The sequence below is a fragment of the Aspergillus stella-maris genome, assembly GCF_047715825.1.
Source record: "Aspergillus stella-maris strain CBS 113639 unplaced genomic scaffold BDV14scaffold_18, whole genome shotgun sequence".
NCBI classification, from domain to species: domain Eukaryota; kingdom Fungi; phylum Ascomycota; class Eurotiomycetes; order Eurotiales; family Aspergillaceae; genus Aspergillus; species Aspergillus stella-maris.
In genome coordinates, this window is record NW_027396812.1 from 306,347 (window position 1) to 324,296 (window position 17,950).

General features: G+C 51.9%; 7 protein-coding genes across 7 annotated transcripts; 6 read left to right on the forward strand and 1 right to left on the reverse strand.

The window, feature by feature from the left end:
- Positions 1-118: 118 nt before the first annotated feature.
- Positions 119-1,640, forward strand: BDV14DRAFT_207941 (FAD-dependent oxidoreductase; the record flags this gene model as incomplete). The annotated part of the gene is made up of 4 exons (XM_073775280.1): positions 119-411; positions 465-721; positions 768-1,138; positions 1,188-1,640. The coding sequence occupies 4 exons, from the start codon at positions 119-121 to the stop codon at positions 1,638-1,640; spliced, it is 1,374 nt and encodes a 457-aa protein (XP_073629638.1).
- Positions 1,641-2,416: 776 nt separating this feature from the next.
- On the forward strand, positions 2,417-3,961 carry BDV14DRAFT_207943 (cytochrome P450; the record flags this gene model as incomplete). Its single annotated transcript, XM_073775281.1, has 5 exons — positions 2,417-2,473; positions 2,533-2,614; positions 2,686-2,766; positions 2,838-3,458; positions 3,525-3,961. 5 exons carry the CDS (start codon positions 2,417-2,419, stop codon positions 3,959-3,961), a joined length of 1,278 nt encoding a protein of 425 aa, XP_073629639.1.
- A 424-nt stretch (positions 3,962-4,385) lies between these two features.
- BDV14DRAFT_198799 (SDR family NAD(P)-dependent oxidoreductase) lies at positions 4,386-5,325 on the forward strand (the record flags this gene model as incomplete). The annotated part of the gene is made up of 4 exons (XM_073773046.1): positions 4,386-4,406; positions 4,460-4,898; positions 4,966-5,052; positions 5,102-5,325. 4 exons carry the CDS (start codon positions 4,386-4,388, stop codon positions 5,323-5,325), a joined length of 771 nt encoding a protein of 256 aa, XP_073629640.1.
- A 315-nt stretch (positions 5,326-5,640) lies between these two features.
- Positions 5,641-6,261, forward strand: BDV14DRAFT_198800 (uncharacterized protein; the record flags this gene model as incomplete). Its single annotated transcript, XM_073773047.1, has 1 exon — positions 5,641-6,261. One exon carries the CDS (start codon positions 5,641-5,643, stop codon positions 6,259-6,261), a length of 621 nt encoding a protein of 206 aa, XP_073629641.1.
- A 403-nt stretch (positions 6,262-6,664) lies between these two features.
- BDV14DRAFT_198801 (uncharacterized protein) lies at positions 6,665-7,138 on the forward strand (the record flags this gene model as incomplete). The annotated part of the gene is made up of 1 exon (XM_073773048.1): positions 6,665-7,138. The coding sequence occupies one exon, from the start codon at positions 6,665-6,667 to the stop codon at positions 7,136-7,138; it is 474 nt and encodes a 157-aa protein (XP_073629642.1).
- Positions 7,139-7,397: 259 nt separating this feature from the next.
- Positions 7,398-14,887, reverse strand: BDV14DRAFT_198802 (putative polyketide synthase; the record flags this gene model as incomplete). Its single annotated transcript, XM_073773049.1, has 6 exons — positions 7,398-8,302; positions 8,351-10,355; positions 10,407-12,700; positions 12,749-13,124; positions 13,173-14,255; positions 14,309-14,887. 6 exons carry the CDS (start codon positions 14,885-14,887, stop codon positions 7,398-7,400), a joined length of 7,242 nt encoding a protein of 2,413 aa, XP_073629643.1.
- A 1,346-nt stretch (positions 14,888-16,233) lies between these two features.
- Positions 16,234-17,525, forward strand: BDV14DRAFT_171011 (MscL family protein). The gene is made up of 5 exons (XM_073768320.1): positions 16,234-16,414; positions 16,470-16,670; positions 16,723-16,867; positions 16,919-17,330; positions 17,383-17,525. The coding sequence occupies exons 1-4, from the start codon at positions 16,278-16,280 to the stop codon at positions 16,979-16,981; spliced, it is 546 nt and encodes a 181-aa protein (XP_073629644.1). The 5' UTR covers positions 16,234-16,277; the 3' UTR covers positions 16,982-17,330; positions 17,383-17,525.
- Positions 17,526-17,950: the final 425 nt, after the last annotated feature.

A 17,950-nucleotide genomic window follows, 5' to 3' on the forward strand; every position in this document is an offset into this window, starting at 1 on the left:
CCTCTATCAAGCCAGGAATGACCTCAGCATATCCACCGCCCTGGGGTTATCAGTCTCGATGTCGACCTTCCACAGTCCCAGATAAGGCTCAAGCACGTCGAATTGACCATCGCCGACAATGGCCACCGAAAACTTCAAAGTAATCGTCGTGGGCGGCTCGATAGCTGGCCTTAGTTTAGCCCATTGTTTGCATCGAGCTGGCATTGAGTATGTCGTACTCGAAAAACACGGCGATATTGCGCCGCAGCTGGGGGCCTCTGTAGGCGTACTCCCCAACGGCGGGCGTATCCTGGACCAACTTGGTCTCTACGATGCAGTGGAAGAGCTCATTGCACCTCTTAGAGTTGTTCATATTACGCAGCCTGACGGATCATCGTTCAGCAGCAACTACCCTAAGGTGTTCAATGACAGGTTGGATCACATCCTACCTCTACTCATGTCTGAATGTTACTGAACTTAGACAGATTCGGCTATCCACTTGCCTTTCTCGATAGGCAGAAGTTATTGGAGATCCTCTACACCTCATTGCCATCGACGGATAATATTCATCTCAATGCGGAGGTGGTAAGGATTGAGCTTCAGGCAAAAAACGCGGTTGTACATACCAAGAGTGGAGTGAGCTATAAAGGTGACCTTGTCGTTGGAGCAGATGGTATCAGAAGTTGTGCGCGAAGTGCAATGTGGGGGATTTCGCCAACGATCACGGAGCAAGACCAGAGCAGTGAGTACTCCGCCTTGAAACGAGACCTATACTGAAGCCTTTTTAGCAATGACGGTGGAGTATGCATGTGTCTTCGGCATCTCTTCGCCGCTGGAAGGGCTCGAAACGGGCCAGCAAATCACTTGCTTCAACGACGGATGGAGTGTTCTGAGCGTGATCGGGAAAGGTGGAAGAATATACTGGTTCTTGATGCTAAAGGTCGATCAGAAATATCCTGCTGCCAGTGCTCCGAGATTCACCAGGGACGATGCAATCAAAGAGTGTGAGGCTCGTGTCCGAGCACACTACTGGGGGGGCATTACCTTCGGAGATGTCTGGAAGGCGCGTCAAGTGTTCTCGATTACAGCGCTGGAAGAAGGTCTTTTGCAAACATGGCATACGGGACGACTGGTCTGTATAGGCGACAGCGTGCATAAGGTCTATATTCTCTTCCAGACCACGTTGGGCTATACTAACACAGTTCTAGATGGCTCCAAACACAGGGCAAGGAGCGAACTCGGCAATTGAAGATGCTGCAGCACTTACCAACCTTCTCCGGGCGACCTTGAGTACCGGTCAGAAGCCCTCGACGACCGACCTTGATACCATCTTACACAATTTCTCACGCGCGCGCATTGACCGCATGAAACTGGTCTGTGAGTCTGCCGGACTGGCCGTTCGGCTTCATGCAAGGGATGGTCTCGTCAAACAAATTCTCGGCCGCTGGGCTCTCCCATACGCAGGGGACTTCCTAGCGAACAAGGCGTCGCAGGGGGTCAGCCAAGCGGTAGCCTTGAACTTTTTGCCTTTGCCGGCTCGATCGGGTGCTGGATGGGGGGTTGCACCGTCAGGTCGTGGTAGGGTTCAGTTGGCTTCCATTGGCGCGGTAATCCTGCTTGGGCTGCTAATCCAGTGGAATGGAGCTTATATTCGGTATTAGCGGTCAGAGGACCACCGCGTACTTGACCAAACTAGCATTGAAGGGAGTTCTGGATTTTGCGAAGAGCGAGGTGCAACGAACATACGTACTACGAATCCTAGGCTGCATACTCGAACACTTACATCTCAGCTCCTGCGTGAGAAGCGCATTAACTCATATGAACGCATGAGGAATAGCACGTCTTGAATACACATGATCGAAGTAAGGGATTCGTAGAACTTAAGCAAGGAGATCCAGAATGTCTCCTGTAAGGATTTGGCTCTCGGTGTCGCCTCGGTCCGTACATTCTTCGTCAGATGAACCCGAAGCCCCCTGCATGCCAGTTGATGGGCCAAAGAGTGCGCTGGTCCGTCGGCATCTATGCGTGATGTTCTTGGACTTGTGAGTGTACTTGCGATTTCCAGTATCACTAATACCTATCTTCCAAAATCACCGCGCCTGGACTCTCACCTGGTAACTGCAGCTTCAATCCTCTACGGAAGGGAGGTTCTCCAGGGCGTCCAGCAAGATGGAGGCTTTACACGGGGTTTCCGTTGGCAATGTCCTCCCATTACCGGTTTTGTTATTTGTCGCCTATCTCTTTCTGCGCTTGCGGAGTCCTGTCCCGGGGAAATGTGACGAGCTCGAGTCCATTGGTGCTGGGTATAGACAGGTAAGCCCTCATTGCGATATATTTTCTAAATAGCCTGCGCAGCCCCTAATTCAGACAGACCGGCAAACAGCACGCATGGTCCGCCAGTCGTCCGGGGTACGAGTATACCGTCCTGCCGAAATGGATGGTATATCCCCTCCGTAACGACAAAAGACTGGACTTTCGGACTGTTGCTGACTTTGTAAGATAATACCAATTCTTCAAAAAATTCTGTAAGGCTTGGCTGCTAATAAACTGCAGCATATGTTCGCTCCTTATACCGACTCCTATCAGCCTCCACAGTTTGTGAAGAGTATCCACATTGATCTCAATAAACGCCTGAGTAGGTACTCGTCGTTGAGTCTCGATTCGCACTTTGACGTCGAAAGCTAACACGAAGTACCTGGTATATAGGTACAATTGTTCCTCTTCTGGCAGAGGAAATCAGGGCCGGGTTGGCAGCGGAACTGGACACCGCGACGGATACTGCGCAAGGTATATGCAGACCCTGGCTCCGTGATGCTTCAAGCGGGGCAAAAAATCTAATACCTTTTATTGCATTACAGGTTCCCTATGTAGGAACCCAAAAGACCTCACCCTCAAGTTGACGGCGCGCGCCGTCAGCCGGATTGCCGTCGGAGCTACACATATCAAAAGCAGCAACGAATGGCTCGAAAGCCTCATTCAATACCCAACCGATGTGTTCGGTGCGGGAATCAAACTACTGCGATGGCCTTCTTTCCTGCGGCCCATAGCAAAGCTGTTCATTCCGGAGTTTCAGCGCCTTCGACATGTTCGCCGACTTGTCCGCGCTCAGCTGGCACCAGTATACGCGCAGGCTCGCAGGGACCAAAGGGCGACAGGGGAGAGCGTCCCAAAGTGCTTGGACGACGATACATTGATGTCCTGGGTCTGGCGCAACTCGCGCGAGCAAGATAGAACAGATGCCTATCAGAGTCAGGCTGTGCTCTTTCTGACGTTACCGGCGCTCTATACGACCGCGCTGGGCGTTGCGCAGGCCCTCATTGATCTGGCGGCCTACCCGCAGTATCTTCCTATGATCAGGGATGAGTTTGGGAAGGGCTTGTCAGAGGGCAACGGGGTGCTCAGCAGAGCTGCCCTTGACAATATGGTGAAGATGGACAGTTTTATCAAGGAGTCACAGAGAATCAACCCTTTGACCCTAGGTACGTATAAGACTGGCCGGGAGTTTGAAGCCATGCTGTGACATTACTAATGTTTGAAATCTACAGTTTCCTTCGAGCGCAAAACAAAAGATGCAGTTGCCCTCGGCGACGGCACCAAGCTCCCAAAGGGCGCGTATGTCGCGGCACCAGCATACCACATCGGTATGGACCCAAGCCACCACAGCTCTCCCGACGAGTTTGACGGATTGCGTTTCTGGAAATTGCGCGAGCAGGCCAGCACCACGGGTGAGACGCCAGATATTGACCCGTTCCGCTACGACACAGCCAGCGAGACACACCTGCATTTCGGCCTTGGAAGACACGCCTGTCCGGGACGGTTTGTGGCGGGGATATGGACGAAGCTAGTTTTGGGCTTTGTGGCGATGAACTACGACGTATCAGTTCCTGGGTCGGAGGGTAAACGCCCATCCAGTGTTATTATCAACACTTTCTTTGAGATTCCGCCGTCAAGTCAGATATCCCTGCGGTCGAGGGTGGCTTAGCTTTGGGTGTGGCCTGTGGGACGCGATACATAGTCAGGTAGTAGACCACTTGGTTTTTGCACAGGTGACTTGAATAGTTCGGTAGAGCTTGCTGTAATTTGACTGAGAAAGTAAGACCACGGTTCTCGTTCTACTCGTGAGCAAGGTGCTCACGCTTATTACGCCCTTAATTAGCATATAGAGAATATAGCCCAGGGAGTATTTAAGGGCCAATGTACGTGAGCAGATATGAAGATAGCCCTGGTAGAGGAGTCTGATAGACGTATGTCACCGACCAACGGATACGAAGTATACTGCTGCTGCACTGTAGGAAGTGGCCAGGCAAGGGATATCCCCAGGAGTAGACACCTATAAAGAGGCCCTACTAACCTATGTTATCTTTCGACTGGCACACACCCGACCACGATAAACGCCAAATTGAACCATGGGAATGCTTGAGAATAGGGTGCGATAGCCTTTATCCCGGCTTTGACTGTGTCCCGCTGATGCCCTCTATAGACCGTGATCATAACTGGATGTAGTTCCGGCATAGGGCTCGCTACGACCACGAGAGCCCTCCGCGAGGGAGCCCGGGTGTTGGGAGTAGACATCAATTCACCGTCTCCCTCACTAGGAAGCAGTGACAACTTCCAGTTCCTACAATGCAACATCACCGACACGCATGCACCGGCCAAGGTTGTCCAGACATGCGTCGACGCCTACGGAGACAGAATCGACTCGCTGTTGAATGTGGCCGGGGTCATGGATCTGTTAGGGAGTGCCGACAATTTTACCGATGAGACATGGGACAAGTGTATTGACGTAAATCTGGCTGCACCGGTTCGATTGATGAGGGAGGTCCTGCCCTTCATGCGTCGCCAGCGATGTGGAACCATTGTCAATGTAGCTAGCAAGGGCGGGCTGAGTGGTGCGGTGGCCGGTGTGGCGTATACAGCCAGTAAGTGCTACTTCAACGTACTTGGTTGCTAAGGATCGATGAACCTGAGCTGATGGACGCTTCACAGGCAAGCACGGGCTAGTTGGGGCATCGAAGAACGTGGCGTGGCGGTTCAGAGACGAGAACATTCGGTGTAATGTGGTTTGCCCAGGCAGTAAGCGAATCAGCTGTTTGTTCCTTGGGATCTACTAATTACTCTATAGGCGTGGCAACCAGCATGACTGGCGACTCGGATCCGCGAGACCTTGATTTCGACGCCTTTCAGGCGATCAAGCCCGTCGTCACTGCACATCTCGGGCCCAACATGGACGCCTATTCAATAGCCAGTGAGCAGGTTGCTGCAGCTATTATTTTTCTGGCGTCGGACAGTAGCGCAGGGATGAACGGTGTGGTTTTGCCTGTTGATAACTCCTGGTCCACCATCTGATTCCCTGCGAGGGAGACAACTAATCATGCACGGGGTGACGCTATGACCTTGTAATAGTGCTTCTTGCAAAACATACACCAAACTTGGCCTTTCACCGCTATTCCCCGTATATTCTGGGCTGATCGGTCAAGACTCGATGCATCTAAGGCGGTATCCCTTGCCGCTACCATACCTGTGCCTCCTTGCCAGCCCCATGTCAGTATGCCTCAAGCCAGACAAGGATATCTTAGTCACTACATCTTGTATATAAACTGTGCAAGGGTATACGCAAGTCCAGTACTATCATATTTATTACAAATCTATTCCGTATCAAGTATGGACCCCAGCGCCGCACCACCAGAATACCAGGCAGTAGCCTGGTTCGACCACAAACTCGCCCTGCTGGCCGCTGCAGGCTGGACACTCAACTACATCACGATGGCCTACCAATCATGGAAGGACAAGACGTACGGCATGGCTATCATTCCGCTCTGCTGCAATCTGGCATGGGAGATCGTCTACGTCTCGAATCAGTCCCGGTCCGGGTACAGCGCGGTTGTTGCAGCAACCTATCTGGTGACGAACCTGGCGGTCATGTACGCAGCCATCAAGCACGCCCCTACCGAGTGGGCGCATGCACCTCTTGTCCAGCGGAATATCCACTGGCTGTTTCTGGCGGGGATCTTGGTTTGCACGGCGGGGCATCGCGCAGTAGCGGCGCAGTTGGGGCCCGGCTTGGGGTATTACTATGGAGGGATGTTTTGTCAGTTGATCTTGGAGCTTGGTGCGATTTGTCAGTTGCTTGTTCGGGGGAGCTCGAGGGGGGTGTCGTACACCATGTGGTTAGTTCTTCCCTCCACCCTCTGCTTGTCGTTCAGTCCAGAGTATCCTGACCGCTACATGCAGGGCCTCGCGCTTTTTCGGCACCGCATGCAGAATGCTGGTGGCCTGGCTTAGATACACGTATTGGCCAGAGGCCTGGGCCTGGATCAACAATCCCTTGCTCCAATTCCACCGCGGGTTATGGTTCGTCAGTGACATGTTCTATGGAGTCTGCCTTTGGTACGTTAAGCGACTGGAGCAGAAAGGGGGCCCAAAGAAGTTCAGGCAGCAGTAAAGTAGGGCTTGGGGGTGTCGTTCCAACTGCAAGCTCTCGCCTTGCTTCCATCTAGGCTGGTTGAGCATTGCTACGTCGCTACGCCCTTTACTGTAGCAAGATTGCAAGATAGAAAAACATATCACAATTGACCTGCACCTAAGACGTCTTGCTAGGTGCAACCAATATCTCCTTTCTAGACCTCAGCAGCCAGGGAATATCTACTGTTTACAGTGTTTTCGCACGGCGATACTCTTACCCACAATGACCATAACCCCCGACATCGATCCAATGGCCCTCCCCCTTCGCGAACGCCTAATCCACACAGCCGAGTCCGTCTTTCGCGACATCCAGACCGTCCCAGAGGATGGGTTCACGGCTCGCGCCCCAGAGTGTATTTTCAGGGCTTTACCGGCCAGCATCGGCATCCCGCCCATGGACAACGAGGAGATCCTCGCGCTCCACCGCAAGACAAGAAGCAGCACCGTCATGAAGAACTTCCAGGCGCGACGGGTTCCTGGGTCTGTACCCATTGTGGATGAGGCGCAGCGCAAAATCGTGTTCCATATGCAGATTTCGGCTGATATGAGCGGGGGCAAGTTTGAGCAGGAGTATATCTTCATTATGACTGCCAATGAGACCGGGACTCTCTTGACGCATATTGATGAGTTTATGGATTCCTACCTATACCACTGTTTGAAGGCAAATACGGCGGCTGCTGGTGAGAGGGACGAGTAGGAAGCACCCTTAGGTGAGACTTTCTTCGGGTCTGGGTGTTGGCTTTCTCTTCGCAGTTGACAAGGCATGTACCTAGTTTCCAGACGTAATGGCATTCCAAGGTTATTGAACAGGCTGTGATGAATATTAGTCCACAATATCATCCAAGTACTGCAGAATTCCACAGCGGTATTTCTGAATTGTATATCTTGATCACTAGGTTCTATGGTACACATACATCGTATCTGAATGGCAAATAGGGTTGCATGGATTATGAATATCAGAACTGTACACGGTCCCTCAAAAACCGAATCCCATCAGCAACAGCCTGAACCTCATCAGGCTTATCGCCATAGGTAGGCGCAATATCAAAAAGGTGAATAGAGCCCTCCAACTCCCTCAACTCAACATCGACACCATTAGCTTTCATAATCTTCGCCGTATGCCTAACCTGACTGATCGGAATCAAGTCATCCAGAGACCCATGGATAATAAATGTTGGGGAGCGATAGTGGCCTGCTGACGTTTGCGCTGTCGGACAGACAAGTGCAACTTCGTCCTTTGTCGGCCGCGGGAGTTTCTCGCCGGGTAATGCCTTGGCCGCGTTGAGGAGGACAGGGATTGTTTGGCCTTTCCAATTCATATGCAGGGCGATTTGGCTGCGCGGGTCGGTAGTAGACATCCACCCGCCGAGCGCCTTCTTGATGCGCGGTGGGTTGTAAACAGTGATCGGGGTCGAACTTATACCGGCGCCGATGTCAATGTCCTCTGGTGGCGCGATCTGCTTGCCGAAGGGAAAGTTTGGTTGCGACCAGAATGGATCGGTATAGTCTGTTGGGCAGTAGAAGGAGAGGACTGCTTCTGGTGCAGCGATTCCGAGCTCTGCAGCGGTCCAGGATAGACTCATGGCTAGGTGACCACCCGTCGACCAGCCAATAGAAACGACCTGATTGCCATTAGGACGAATATCAGGCCGTTGCAAGGGCAAGCTGGGGAGAACTTGACGAGCCCAACGGAGTGCATCACGCGCATCGCGCATCGGGCCCTCGGTCAGGGTGGTTTCAGGACAGAGCCGGTAGTCAATGCTAACAGGAAGGAACCCTGCGTCAAGGAGTAGCTTGTTCTGATCGACGCGAATGTCCTTGCGCGAGAGCATGATGTGGCCGCCGCCGTGGATGAGGAGGGCTGCCAATTCGTCAATACACCGTTCGAAGTCAGTCTAGGCTGACTCACCGATGGGTCGTCGTCGAGTCGCATCGTCGATCTCGGAAGGATAATAGATGTCAGCAAGTAGAGGAAGACCGTCCTTTTCCTCAAACATGACCGTCTCCTCTGTCACCAGGGGCATCTCGGGCTTGCTCGGGGAAGCGACGATGAGGCGGAGGAACTCTGACTCTTTTAGGTCATTGCGGGACCAGTCAATCCATCTATAACCAGCTTTCTGTAGGGTCGCGTTCCACGTATACTCATTAGCAAGGGCATGTTTTCGCCCATCGTCAAACAACCACCATCCTTCCAACAGGCCAAAAACAAGGTCAAACCAGAAGAGGTTGCGAGTGAGCTCAATAAGACATAGAATGCCATCTGGCCGTAGCATCTTCCGAATGTTGCCACATGAGTGTTCAATGTTGCGAGTCGCATGAATGCAGTTGGTTGAGATGATAATGTCATACTGTCCAAGGAGCTCCTGTGGCGGATCCTGCTCAATGTTCAACGTCATGTAACGCATTAAGCCATACTGTTTGAAGCCTTTCCTTGCCAAGGCCACCAAGGATGATGAGATGTCCGTAAAAGTGTATTCGAAAGCTACGCCTCGCGCAGCAATTTGGCTCACCAGGAACCGAGTCGTACCTCCTGTACCGGCACCTATCTCGAGAATCTTCACCACCCTTCCTGATCCGACACGTTCTAGAACACCCTGGAGATATCCCGCCAGGTGCATAGTGGCCGACTTGAACATGGGAGCATTGGTATACACGTCACCCATCAAGCGCCGAGCCTCGGAGTCTTGGAAGAGAAGAGCGAGTGGGTTGGCGTCACCACTAAGACAAGCCGCGAGCTGAGACCCTGTCGTACGCAACAGCAGGTGTTCTGAAGCATGGTGCGGGAACTGACGAATGATCTCGTCATGCAAGTCAGCTGCAGTTTCAATGGGAACTTGCTGTTTGGTACGGATGAATCGAGCATCCGCAGTCCGTGAGACAAGACGGGAGAATTCAAGCACGGCATAGAACTGGCTGCGTACTTTCTCGTGCTGTGGAAGGACAGGGATGAGGGGGACATTTTCACCGCCGCGCAGTGACTGCAGTGGGTGACCCAGGGCTTGAAAAGCCTCGAGCACGTACGCCGTCACCAAGGCCATTTGTTTAGGGAAGACAGAGTCGCAGAAGCGCGTCCACTTTGTTTCTTGGCTGTAGTCTATTGTTGACCGGATAGCTGCAAACGCATCATGGGCCTCTTGCACAAGCATTGACAATTCTTCCGGGATCGTGCTTGTTGCGGTTTTCGCTGTTTTGACATCTTGGCCAGGTACTGCGGTGACTGGTTTCGAAGCGACAGATGACCCAGGGAAAATAACCTGCACAAGCCCACCAATATCAGGAATCTCACTCAGCGCAGCACTGGTGATATTGACACTGAACCGTTTCTTAATTTCCGTCAGCACTTCGGTGCTCATGAGAGAGTCAACACCAATCTCTAATAGGGAGCAAGACGGCCCAAGCTCTTCAAGACCAACTCCAAGCAGATCGCTCAGCATCCTTTGAACGGCAGGAAGGTTGTCCATTTCCTTTATAGTTGTAGGCGCAGAAGCAGGAGCAGTGGCGGATGTGACATCGGCTTTGCTAATGTCTTGAGGGAGTGGAGCAGTGTCAACTTCAGGTGCATCAGACTGCTGGTTATTGAGACGTGCCAGAGTGCGGGTCAGAGCACGTATAGAGACCCCAGTAAACGTGGCAGCCATGATGGCAATGGCAAGCTGTCCAGACTCCTGGTTCATGACAAACACATCGCAGGCGACCTGATTCCTCGAAACTCGATCGTAATTTGAATAAACTCGCCAGGAGAGAGCACTGCTGCAATCACGCTGCATGAAGGCCTCGCCGATGAAGATCTCCCCAACAGCACTACAGACGTAGACTTCGTCCTCGGAGAATTCAGACAGGCAGTTGACATGGACTCCGGCCACTTGAACGAAGTTGTCAATCAGAATAGGATCGCAGCTGCTCCTTTTCGTGAGCTACGTGGCTAGGTTAACCTGCCCTGTGGCTTCGTTTGTCAGGGCATAGACGTTGTCCACTCCCCGGTAGTAGTCGGCATAGTTGACGACGCGGCGGAAGGAATGATAGACCGCAGGACCCTTCAGTCCACTTGAGCGGGGTGAATTCTCGATTGAGTCGGGCTTGGAAGGGGTCATCAAGCGGTTGAGTGATCGGAACCGACTCACTATCGTCGACTTCTTTGTGACGGGATGCAACCAGATAGTTCCGGTCGCATGGACTGTGGATGATTGTCCTTCTAGAGTGAATAGTGAGAACGCCCACTGATTCTTCCCCACTTTATCCCGGGAAAGTTTGAGCTGCAGTTGGCCGGAAGGGTTCAGGACCAAGGGAGCGAGAATGCAAAGATTCTGAAGATGCGGCATTGTAGCCGATAATTCAATGGTGGATAACTGACTACTAGCATTGACGACTATTTCGAGGTAAAGGGAAGCAGGGCATAGGTTCTGGTTGACAACGGCATGGCCCTTGGTGCAATTTTGATAAAGTTCGTCGTCGGTATCAATCAAGAACAGGCTTTCGCCAGGTTGCTGCCGTATAATTTGCACAAATGACTTTGTTGTCGCAGATTCACCGTCAATTGGGCCACATGTCGGCATAAATGCCAACGGATTATAGTCTGTCCAGTGGCGTGTTTTGGTGAACTGATACGGGGGGAGGTTGATGCAGTTGTATGAGCTGGATTGCGACTTGTGGAAGGGCCAGAATTGTACCTGTGTCCCCTTGGCCCACAAAGCACTTGTTGCTTTGCTAAGGTTAGCCATGGCCTGAGGCCCACGGAGGTCAATCGGCTGGTATATATGACTTTGAGAGGTCTCCAAGACGCGACGGATCATTGGTATGACAGGCGAAGCCGAACCAGCCTCCAGCCAGATTGCACCACCTGCGTGTTTGTTGTCAATGCGACGCACAGCAGACTCAAAGTACACCGGCTCGCGAGTATGAGCTACAAGCTGGTCTGCTTCGACGGAGGGCCACTCCAGATCCTGAGAACATGCTTCCACTGGAACGGTAGTGGGCCGGAAGGTGATTGATTCGGCTACTTCTCGCAGACAAGAGACAATGGGGTCCATCATCCTAGAGTGAAAAGCGTGTGTGTTGGCCAGGCGCTGCATCTTGAAGCCAAAGGCTGTTCTTTCGACAGCTTGAATTGCGCCTTCTTCTCCCGCGAGCACATGGCTCCGTGGACCATTGAAGCAAGCGACATCCACCGACTCCCTGGTACGACTGATGATGTCGCGAAGTTCTGCTTCGCTGGAATCGATGGACATCATGATGCCACTTTTTCCTGAACAGTGTGTCTGGAGCAAGCGGGCTCTCTCGGAAATGAAACGAATGCCGTCAACCAAAGTCATGCCACCGGCAACACATAAAGCAGTGAGCTGGCCAAAACTGTGCCCGATCATTTGGTCGACTTGCAAGCCGGAGTCAATCCACGACTTTGCGGATGCATAGTGAATGGCGAATAGAATGCAATGCAGGCTGACGAGGTCGTGAATAGGGTCTGCCTTGAAGATAGTGGGAAACAGGCTGGGAAGACCCAATGATTGACAAGCCCTATCACAGTCTGCCAGGTGTGACTGTAAGAGGCGGCTGCTCGAAACAAGCTCTTGAGATATGTGCACTGTATTGCCGTTTTGGCCTCCAAAGCACAGAATCACCGGAATACGGTCGCTTGAGCAAGACTGCACTTGCACAGCTCCGGACGCTGCCGCAGCCAGTTGAGACGTTAGAGATGCTAGGCCGTCTGTAGAGAAGCTCGTGAAGCATTCCACTGTCCGATTTTGCTTGATGGCTAGGTTGTAGGCATAGTCGCTGATGATGCTGTCGGTCGGCGATGGGGCCTGACGAAGATACTGAAGAAGGCTGTCGCAATAGGACCGGAGAGACTCGGGCGACTTTGCAGCCACAAATATGGGTGCATGGGACAGCTTCGTTCTGCTGCTGCTTGGATATGTGAAAGGCTGGCGCACCACGATGGACGAGTTGGAACCAGCAGCCCCATAGTTCGTTACCATTGCCACGCGTGCGGTTGCTTCCCAGTCGATGGAACTGGTTGGAATCGCCATATTGTCATCGTTGAGCGCCGGTATTTTGGGGTTGAGCTGCGTGAAGTTGGCCTGCTTAGGGATTCTTTGCTTCTGAAGCATAAGTATAGTCTTGATCAACCCAGCCACTCCGGATGAGGTCTCTGTATGCCCGATGTTGTCCTTGATTGACCCGACATGAAGCTTCTGCTTTCTATGAAATCCGCCAAATGTGGTGCGGATACTGTCCATCTCGATCGGATCACCGACCTGAGTTCCTGTGGGATTGTCAGCTATGCCCTTTCACCGAGAATAGATGATCTCACCAGTGCCGTGTGCCTCGACATATGTCACCTCTTCCGGCACAATTCCAGATGTTGAGAGGGCCTTTCTGTAGAGCGACATTTGGGACTTGGACACAGGAACCGTAATTGGGGAACAGTTGGAGCCTTGATTAACAGCAGTCCCGGTGATTATACCTAGGATAGGATCTCCATTCTGCATCGCTTGGTCTAGGGGACGCAGGACAACAAGACCTGCACCTTCACCGCGACAGTACCCATCGGCACTTGCATCGAATGCCTTGGACGCACCGGTTGGCGAGAGGAACGACGCTGCTGCCAGGTTTTGAGTTACCTTGGGGCTCGTCATAACATTGACGCCACCAGCAACAGCGACAGAGCAATCTCTCGTATGCAGTGCCTAGTCAATAGTTAGTAAGATATCGTTGAAAAGGGATAACCGTCTAACCTGGCATGCAAGATGAATAGCCACCGCTGCTGATGAGCAAGCAGTGTCCACGACCACTGATGGCCCACTCCAGCCGAAATAATGGCTAATACGACCAGTATTAAATGCTTGCAGGGTCCCAGGCGCAGAGTAAGCGTTGGCGTGGTTCGAGCCCACGTTGTCAGTGTAGTCGTCGCTTCCAACTCCAACGTAACAGCCTACATCGTCAGGGACGTGGGTGCTGCCTAGACCACAATATCCCGCTGATTCCACAGCCTCATACGCAACCTGTAGGAGCAGTCTCTGCTGAGGGTCCATGGTTGCGGCCTCGCGAGCAGATATTCCAAAGAAGCGATGATCGAAAACGTCAGGCTCTTCAAGGCAGTTACCCCAGAACGGCCCCCTTGGCTCACGAAGAAGTTCCTCCATCTTGAATCGTTCATTGGGGAGTGGACCAACAGCGCATTTGCCCAACTCCAGCAGTTCCCACAGAGCCTCAACTGAAGCTGCCTGGGGGTAGCGACATGACATTCCTGTTATGGCGATCGGCTGGACTGTGGGCACCTGCTCGCTGCATGAGTCTGCTGGTGAGGAAGCACGGCTTGGTGTCATGCTTCCGTTGGCCAAAATTTTCATGCCGGTGGGTACCGTGGTCTTCCCCCAGGTCTGGCGAAGACGAGCCCTTGCCATCCGAGGCACACATTGCTCAGGCCCAATCGCAACAAGTGATGCGTTCTGGTTCCTGGTAGTCATGCCGTCCAGTGCTGCAGCGACAGTTGCATGCCATTTGGATTGTGAACAGAGAATCGCCTGCAGCGCGGTCTCGTGCAGTGGCCCAAATGAGACCACCTCGGCGTCGATGTTTGACCGTAGGGGCAGGGTCAAGGACTGTCCATCCGGCAGCCGGAAGCGCTGGTCGCTATTGCAGAGTTGAATCATTTGTTTCACTGCTGGAGCATGGTCGGCGTGGTGAAAGCGTCCGCACAGAGGGATTGACCGTACGGAGAGACCTTCATTCGCCATCTCTCGGATTACGTCCCGTTCAGAGTCTATGGGTACCGTTATTGTTGCTCGGTTAGTATCGGTCATACAAGTAATATAGGCCTAAATCTTTCTGTGAGCGAGAGTCTCTAAAGAGTGCTTGTGGAATGCCTTACGCCTGGGTGCGAGGACAGCACCTTGTTCATCGAAAGACGACCTTCCTCGCCGCTCCACCTCACAACTAGAGAGCCAGCTCGGCCATACTCGATCTCGTTCAGGTCGATCAAGGCGCCAATGCAGACCGCCAGGCGGATAACTTTGACTAGGACAACACGAAATTGCGTCTCGTCGTGAGTCGATGCGACTGATATTGCCGCCAGAAATCCAACACAAAATCCTTGTACATCTGTGATCTGCAGCTCGCTTGTCGCTTTCCGCAGTGTGTAGAGCTCGACTATATGTTGCAGCACTGTGAGGGGCGTAATCAGAATGCTCAATGACTTCGTTGAAGATGGAGGCGGTCCTCCTTCGAAGAAGCGAGCCAGTGCCGCAAGTTGGGCTTCTCCGTTCAGTTGAGCTAAAGGGGGCCAAGCTTGTTGGATTGTCTGCCATATTGAAGGTAGATCTCGTATTATGTCGACAAGATGCGACGCTGATGGGTTTTCACGAACACAAGTCCGGATGCTAGACAGAGCCTCGTCGACGTTGGAAGACTGAGGCCCGAATAGAATGGCAAGGCGCTGGCTGGCGCTCATTACAACGATGACAAGGAATAGAGAAGGCTGTTTTATTGAGATATTCAATGTTGAATTGTTTGGCTGTGGTTGAAGCGCCAGACTCTTCAATAACGTGAATACAGAGTAAAAGCAACCCAACTCTGTGTGGCTGTCAAAGTAACGGCATTCAACCACCGGTAGCCAATTGTAGACCGCTCATTGTATTTGTGGCGTACCATCTTGTCTGTTGGCTTGACTCCTTGCCTCTAGACGAGGAATGGGGAGGCAACATACCAGGAGAGTGCTTACTCCGTAGGTGGTGGCTCCGCTGCAAAGGGCATTTGGGGGATGAAACTGTACCTCCTCACTGCAAGATCATTTATCTTCATTGGACAAATCACGGATCTAGAGCTTGGGACCGCCCGAAAAGGACACGTTTTGCAACTGTATCTCATCCTGCAATGAAAGAGTACCAGATGATCGATGTACAGCGCAGCATGTCCCCCAGCGCTGGAGCCAGGAAAAGCACACCGCGTCGTCTATCGGGTCGAGAAATGATCGGATATCAACAAGCGATTTTGCAGAAGAAGACGTAGGCAGCAATCGGAATGTCTCATCCCTTGTAGTAGTGGCCAGAGACTTTCGGGTCGGTGAGGGCCGTTAGCGAGTGGGTTTCTAGTCTATATTGCATGCACAGGGGCTGCCAGATGATCGGGCATGAGGTGGCTGGCTGAGAGCAAGCCTTGCAGAGCCCGCCATTCGTCATTTCGAGGCTATTGGAAGCAAGCATCTGCCATCCACCGGCCCTTGCATTCTGGCCCCTTGCGAGACTGGCTTGGGATAACGGTATGGAGATCGTTTCCGCAGCTTCATTGCTGACAGTGCAGCTACGTCTGCCTCAGGCACTGTCAGTTTCAAGGTAATCATAACAATACCAACAAGAAGAACAAGACAAGACGCGTCGCACCAAAATAGAGGGAAGCACCAGGTCACGGGATGGACAACGGCAATGTCTTGGCATAGTGCGTCACTAACAGTTGATGGGCTACTGGCCATATTAGACCCACTCCAGAGTAGCGTCTCCCTTCTGGGACTAGTCAGCCACTGATATGGTTAGTCTGGTGGTCTTCCTTGTCAACCAGCCTGATCATCTCAATCTGCTTAAATATATATCTTTATCCTGTGTAGCACAGCAAAATGCTTTCACAAACCTCATTGCCAACTGCACCAACAAAGGAAAGACCAGGAATAGGTTATCAAGACATCGCTTACTACCTCAAATGTTGACCGTTCAGTCAAAAACGCTTGGCACGCCTGTTGATCATAGCGGCTGGTCATGAGACATTAGGCCACAACGTCATTTACCCTGCCCAACTTACATTTTCTCTATCCTGTCAACCTCAATTCTTAACCGATATATACTACTGCAATGCGCGGCCTCGGAGAAAGTACAGAAACAGCTCTGCGCCTAGGCAGCGACGCAAAGGACCGCGTCTACCGCGCCTGGGACGGCTTCATTGACTTTGCCGCCCGTGATAATGTTCTGGAGGTTGCGTTGGGTTTGATGTACTGATACCACCTCTAGCTTCGCCAGAGGACGACTGCTAAATTGATGTTATAGAATAGCCCAGGCTTTCACCAGCGTGGTCAACTCGTTTGTCTCGGACATTGTGCTCCCGCTGGTTTCGCTTTTGCCCTTTATCATGCGGAATATGGATGAAAAGTTTGCCGTCCTCTCTAAAGGACCGCAGTATCACGAAGAAAAGGGATATAATACGATCGAGCAAGCCAGGGATGATGGGGCCCTTGTCCTGGCATATGGGTGAGCTGGCTTCCGTTCTGTGACCGCAAGGTTAATACTCATATTTCGATAGCCTCTTTCTCGAGAAAGTCGTCAATTTCCTCGGCATCAGTTTGACTTTGTACACTCTGGCCCAGCTATACATGATGTTTTCCAAAAAGAAGATCATCAAGCGGACTGTCAAGTGCAAGTATTGTCGGAAGTGGATTAGTGAAAAGGTGAGTTTGTTCGATGCAGGACTGGATGGTCTAATATTGACTGCAATGTAGGCTTTGCGCTGCGTCAACTGCTCGAGCTGGCAGGATGGAAGGGAGGAGTTGACCGGACAGTGACCTGAGTATCAGCCAAAATATGCCCTTCTTTGGGCTTCCGGCAACACGTATGCGATCTCGTATTTTCTCTCACGCTAGATTCGTATAATTGCCAGATCTCCAGCCCTGAGAACTATATCTTGCTGGCTAGAGGCAGTATCTGTCGCTTTGCAATTAACTCCTTGGGCGCCGATGGGCATTGAACTTCCACCACCACGCACTTCGAGTCGCATTGAGTCTTCGGAAGATAACCCTAGATAGCGTCCAAATGTATATTTCGTTCGACAGATGCAGAAAATCAGGACTTGTATATTGACGGTCAAGGGCGCACTAATCCCAATAGAGAAACCAATGCGAGAGGCAGTTTGACGTGCGTCTGTCCGAGAACCGTTGAACGCATGTGAAATAACATTTTCTTGTAGTAAAGTATGTTGCTGCCTTTGATATGCCAATACATGTATCAAGTTAGTGGGAGAAAAGGTTGTTTCGGATATGGTGACCGCCAGGGGGATGCCCGTAAGGTAAATTTTGGGTAGATTGATAGTACTCGATGGGCATAGCGAAGGTATACAATCGCCCTGAGGTCTGACGTTTGATATTATCTAGATTTCAATGACTTGATAACAGATCCGGCATTTTGGGTTCTCAGCTAAGGTCGAGGGATGGAAGCCATATGCTGGTGCCGGATCAGAATCTCCAAACGTTCGCCAGGCCACAAGCGACAATTGGCAGCTGTAGGTAGAGGGCACTAGGGGATTCAAGTACGTTATTGCGTTTCCCTGACCAAAGCCTGACAGCATAGATTCTTGGAACATGAAGACGGCTGGCCATCGCCCGGTCGGAGCAAGAACTATTGCGAAGAGGCAGAGACCTCAAAGCATAATCGACGATGTTCTATACTTCATGCGATCATCGGTAGCGCGACGCCACGAAGGACCCAGCAGATCGCCAGGATCAAAAATCTCAAAGGGTCAATAATCAGGACTCAAG